Source organism: Patagioenas fasciata, chromosome 4, assembly GCF_037038585.1.
Source record: "Patagioenas fasciata isolate bPatFas1 chromosome 4, bPatFas1.hap1, whole genome shotgun sequence".
Taxonomy (NCBI): domain Eukaryota; kingdom Metazoa; phylum Chordata; class Aves; order Columbiformes; family Columbidae; genus Patagioenas; species Patagioenas fasciata.
In genome coordinates this window covers 1,286,837-1,292,836 of record NC_092523.1, presented here as the reverse complement: position 1 = coordinate 1,292,836, position 6,000 = coordinate 1,286,837, and the positions used below count along the sequence as shown (strand labels likewise).

Here is a 6,000-nt window from a genome sequence, read left to right as displayed (position 1 = left end):
GCAAAATGCATGGACGGAGGTACGAGCGGCCGCGTTACCTATGGGGATTGCAACCCCTGTCCCATATCTGTCCTACCTTCTCCCAAATTTTGCTTCTGCTCCCTTGCAACCGCAGCACAGAGTTAAGAGAACAGCAACCATTGTTTCCCCGTCCTGTTCCAGCTGTAGTTCCGCCAACACAATAAAACACACCAGGAGAAAAGGAGGTTTCAGAGCATTTCATTTATAACCACAGTGCGATTTGCATTATTGTGTATAAGGCATAGACAGGTGATACAGACATTTTCGGGCATTTCAAAGCCCTGAATAACAAGGAGCCACAGGGAACAGTTTATGTAGGTCCTACCTCCTGGCTGGCTTTGGTGGAGAGACACAACCAAGCTCCACAGTCAGGCGAAGAGGTGGATGTGGCTGTTCAAGCAGCAACGCAAATGGGATTGAACTGGTATTTTCAGATGGTCAGACGTGCTTTTATCCACCACAGTCCCACGGAATCATCTCGGTGTGAAAACTGGCCCTGCAGCCCGGACTGGGAGCACAGAGCATTGCACACAGGGCTGTAACCCTCTCCTTGTCCTCCTGCAACGGGATGCTCTGGATCTTGCTTCCCTATCGCTGATGACCCTTTTTAATTTGAGCTGGGCAATAAAACATGGTCTGTGAAGAATCACGGAATCACTGAACAGTTTGGGTTGAAGGGACCTTCAAAGCTCATCCAGTGTCACCCCTGCCATGAGCAGCGACATCTTCACCAGCTCAGGTTGCTAGTTAAACATAAGTAACACAGGAGCATGTTTTGGTAGGGTTGCTTGTCTGTGCTGGGATAGACAGTGGTTGTCATGATGGGATGGGTGATGAGCACCCAGATATAAGCAGCTTTGCACTCATCAGATATAGATGAGGTTCTTAGGGACGTGGTTTAGTGTTCGAGTTGGGTTAATGGTTGGACTTGATGACCTTAAGGGTCTCTTCCAACCAAAACGATTCTGTGATTTCTTTGGGGGCTCTTGGCACCAAGATTTAATTTCTGAAATAAGTAAAGGTCCCAGAGATGGGAAATTTCCCAATCTCCGCAAACCAAAGCAAGGAAGTGAAATAACGTCCCTGATTTAGCGCTGTGGACAGGAGAGCCGTGCCAGCCCTTGGTGACACACAGAGACCCCCCTGGCGGAACGGGTGCGAGGAACAACCAGTCCAAAATCCATTACAGTATGAAACTCATTAAGAAAGGTGCAAACACAAGCACCAGCTCATCACATCCTAGAGGAGAAAGCATTACAGGGAATTTGACCAAGATCTGGTAGTTCAATGGTGCTTAATAAATGGGGGTGTGGATGGAAAGGATATTGGGAGATTTTTTGGGAAAAAAACAGAATAAATGCCAAAAAATGAAGCATTTGACTGTGCTGGTAAAATGAAACACCCGCCCCGGGGTGTGCAAGCCCTGAGCCACCTTCACAGCTGCTGCTTTGGGGAAATGGACCTGGATGAGCCGAATCTCAGCAGCAAGGACGGGTTTTATCTCTGTGTCACAGGCATCATCGTCACCCATGGGACGAGGCGCCCCGTGCAGTCTGGGTGCTGTCACAGAACCGAATAACCAGGGGTTTAATGCTCATCCCAATCCAGCAAAGCAATTAGGCATGGGCTTTTTTTTCCCCTGCTTTCTGCTAAGCGCAGGCTTAAGTGCTTTGTTGGAGCCGGAGCCGACATTAGCACAGTTTGTCCTGAGAAACTCTGATCCCCCGGGATCACTTCTCGCTGCTACTTGTTCTCACGTGTGAGGCTGAGCAGCAACAGCCCCGGGGGACAAACACAACCAAGGACGATGCGTCTCGTCCTGCTGAAGGGCAGCAGGGAAACGCCTGTTCACCATCAGAGGGACCACAGCAAAACCCACACCACGCCGGAGCAGCGGGACGCTCGTCTCTCTAAGGGACATTTGCTTTCAGGCTTGATGCCCCTGTTCCTTATGGGATGAGTGGATGCGGGATGACAATTGGAAGCTAATGCTGCTTTGATTAGAATCCGTCTGATCACAGAGAGACAGACGGACAGGAGGAGGGAATAAAAAGCATGAGAAGTGTCCCAGCGCTGCCGTCCCGGCCCCGTCACGGCTGCCGTTTGCTCGGGGGGAGGCTGAGCCAGCCCTGCAGGACTCGGCTCATCAGGAGCTGTTTGCGGAGCACAAATCCAGCAGCCCCGCTCCCAGAGGCACGGGGATCTGCCCATCGGCGCCCAGCAGTTCTGCAGGCGCTGTGTGCTGGTTCGCTTGAGCATGGTTTGCAGCACAGGAGAAAAAGAAAAAAGACAAATACATAGGCCCAGCTGCGGCTGCAGGGGTTGCAGAGAGCAGGGGAGGAGAAAAGCCAAGTCTAAAAGCCAAGCTTTGCTCCTGGGGATGCTCAGGGTCGGGCTCAGCCCGACTCCGCTCTCCGCCACTACAGAACTGGTTTTGCAGGGAGGGGTGTGGGGCTGTAGAGGTGAAAGAGCAGCTCAGAGGGAAAACAAGCTCCAAAAAGCACGAGCCAGACCGTGCAAGTCGCACAGAACTCAACGGGACTTTTGGTTTAGCAGTTACAACCAACCCCTGCCCGGATTTTGCATCTCAGCCTTTCCCTTGGGTCCTGTGGCGTTTGCTCTCTTTGGAAAAGCAATGTATGCAGCACATTTCACCTTCAGTAGGCTTTATACTCCTATAAACCAGGTAATACACGCTGCACGGTGAAGGGAAACAGAGGCTGGTTCAGAGGGCAGAGAAGAGCGTGGGAGGCGTTGGGTTGGAGGCGCTGCCCGAGACTCCTCCGCTAAACCCTGGTCTGCTCGCACAACACGCAGCAAAATGCCCTTTTCTCCCCCATCTCTCCAGTTCTGCACTGGTGTTCAGGCTCTACAAACCACAGCAGACTAACAGAAAACTTCTAAAAAGTTGGAAAACAAAAAAAACCAGATAGACAAAGAAGTAAACCATGAAATATTTCAGAATAAGTGTTTTACGTGCTGCTTCCAGGCGGGTGCTGCAGGTGGGACTGCACACAGCGTCAGGGTAGGTCGTATCTTCATTTTTCCGCGTGTTGTTGGCAGCAGCGTCGGGGCTGAGAGGCAGCTCCTTCCCCACCTCCATCCATGGGTGCACAGGCCACAGCTTCTCCCCAAAACCCACCGGCAAGCACCGATCAATTCCAGGCGCCTTCCAGCACGGCTTCAGTGGAAAGGTTTCACCAGCTTCATAGCAGCGTAGTTCTGGAGGTGGGAAACAAGGGAGAAAAGCTGATTTGGAGCAGGTACAACCGGGCGGCACACCGACGTTAAAGCATTTCTTGGGGCCGCGTATTAAAAATTGGCTTGTATTTTATGTTGGGGATGGGATGTATTAACCATCCATAATTGCTACTTGTTTTATTCCTAATCAGGGGAAGTGATCCTTCCCCTGTGCTCCGCATTGGGGAGGCCACACCTGGAGTGTTGTGTTCAGTTCTGGGCCCCTCAGCTCAGGAAAGAGATTGAAGTGCTGGAGCGGGTCCAGAGAAGAGCAGCAAGACTGGGGAAGGGACTTGAGCACAAGCCCTATGGGGAGAGGCTGAGGGAGCTGGGCTTGTTCAGTCTGGAGCAGAGAAGGCTTAGAGGTGAGCTCAGCACTCTCTAGAACGACCTGAAGGGCAGTTCTAGCCAGGGGGGATTGGGCTCTTCTCCCAGGCAGTCAGCAACAGGACAAGGGGGCATGGGCTTCAACTCTGCCAGGGGAAATTGAGGCTGGAGATGAGAAAGCAATTCTGTGCAGAGAGAGTGGTCAGCATTGGAATGGCTGCCCAGGGAGGTGCTGGACTCACCGGCCAGGGAGGTTTGTAAACTGAGATTGGCCATGGCACTTAGTGCCATGATCTGGTCAATGGACTGGAGTCGGACCAAGGGTTGGACTGGATCATCTCTGAGATCCATGGATTACCTCCAAAGAACCCGTCAAAGAATAAGCTGTGCAAACGCTGCTTATCAAGACCACGATGACAATGCAGACTGAGACGCATGTTTAGGTTGTTTGGAAAGAGCTAGATCTAAAGCTGATTTAAAGCCCCGTGACCACACACTGGCCCGCTTGGAAGTCCCTCCTAAACATACTGAGTTTAACTGGGACAGGATGTTCTATCGCTTTGTCACTTTAAAAAAATAAGAACCAACAACTTTGGAAATAAAGCATAATGGTCGCTATCAGCAAAATCTGCGGAGAAATGGGGCAAACAGAGGAGAAAAAAACCAACACACAACAGAAGTCAAGTCTGACCAAAGGCATCTTGATAAATGACAACGTGTAGCAAATCCTAAGGCAGTTTGCCAGCGAGGATTTCTAATAATGCCATAAATCAAGCAAGCGAAGTTAGGGCAGTTCACCAGAAGTCATTAGAAAAGCCTCCAGCGACATCCAACCTTGGAATTAATTACCCCTCCATTTGTCTTCAGAGTCTGTCCTCCAAAACACTCCTATTTTTTACGATTTGACCATTCAGGAGGGGAGCGAGTCTTTCTGTCCAGCTACGAATCTGTATGAACGAAGTGCTGAAAGCCAAGCAGGATTATCAATCAGCGCAGCGAGCGGGCTGTAATTAGAATGGATGGCGATGGGAGCGACGCTGGGCTTGCAGAACACAAACAGAGCTTTAAAAGCCAGTAAACATTTTCATGGTGCTGCTCCAGCTGGAAGGAGCACGACTTTTTTCTATGGTAGTAGCTACTAAAATCTTTACAATAACGACGGTTTTGGGGAGATCACTTCACCACAGTATTCCTTACATGGAACGGATGCAGAAAACCTACGCTGGACTTTCATAACCTCTTCTTCTGGCTTTGTGTCCAGCCCAAGACTTTCACCCAACGGCTGCCAGAGCAGAAGGCAAAGCTCTTCTCAGCCATGGCAACGTCGGATGAAAGTCCATCCAAGTCACTGCACCTTCCCAAAAAGCCACAAAAGTGCCATAAACAAGCACTGCGGGACAGGAGTTTGGGGTGGAACTGGACCGTATCTTGGAGAAAGACATATAATCTTGGTATGTGGACGGCTTGAGCAACGATGAATTTACCACAACCTTTGGCTAACTGTTCTAATGGTTCGTTACCCTTTGCCTTGAAAATTAGCATCTGATTTCCACTGGAATAGAATCACAGAATGGTTGGAAAAGACCCTCATGGTCATCAAGTCCAACCATAACCCACCCTTGGCACTGTCCCATGTCCTGAGAACCTCATGTCCGTCTGTCCAGCCCTCCAGGGATGGTGACTCCAGCACTGCCCTGGGCAGCCTGTTCCAATGCCCCACAGCCCTTTGGGGAAGAAATTGTTCCCCACATCCAACCTCAACCTCTACCTTCAACATCCAGCTGCTGGGTCTCATTACACTTGCATTTATTGTTTAAGGAGTCTCCTGATGTCAAGCGGAATCTTGGGACTGTCTAAGAAAATCATATGGGAAATATCCAGGGAATTCTTCCCATAGTCCCAGCTTGTAGCGACCATAACAACAACCCCTCCACAAAGAGAGCGAAGGCAAACCAGGGGGGAGCCTGAACCTGACACTGGGACAGGGTGGAAGAGCCCAAGTTAAAAAAGAAGAACCTCAGAATATCAGATTTTCAATGTTTTTTTCCTATTTTTGTAAAACCAGACAACTTTTTTTTTTTTTTTAAGGGAATTTGCAATACCATGCAGTTTTCCACCCAAAACCAGAAGGCTTTTCGGTTGGAAATGGCCTTTCACCCACTAAAACGAGCTGCTCTGTAAACAGTCGCACTAATGATGACTGATCTCTCATGGACCTGTGCCTAAAGCTCTCGTGCTCCCGGCTCCCCACGTCCTGAGGAACCTTCTCTTCATCCCAAAGCACTCACGGCCCCTTCCAGGGACCCCAAATCCCCCCAAGGCAACCACGGCACGTTCCCTGGCTGGAAAACAGCTCCTGGTTGCACAAAGGTCTCCTGGACAAGGGACTTTGAAGAGGACCCGAGAGGAGGA

General features: G+C 50.2%; 1 protein-coding gene across 10 annotated transcripts in view; it reads right to left on the bottom strand.

Moving 5' to 3' along the window:
* Positions 1-203: 203 nt before the first annotated feature.
* DYSF (dysferlin) overlaps positions 204-6,000 on the bottom strand; it is a 104,828-nt gene continuing 99,031 nt past the window's right edge. For all 10 annotated transcript variants that reach the window (XM_071808423.1, XM_071808425.1, XM_071808427.1 and 7 more), the window contains one exon: positions 204-3,243. In XM_071808423.1, the coding sequence (XP_071664524.1) occupies positions 3,205-3,243 (39 nt within the window). In that variant the 3' untranslated portion in view covers positions 204-3,204. The remainder of the gene's footprint in view (positions 3,244-6,000) is intronic.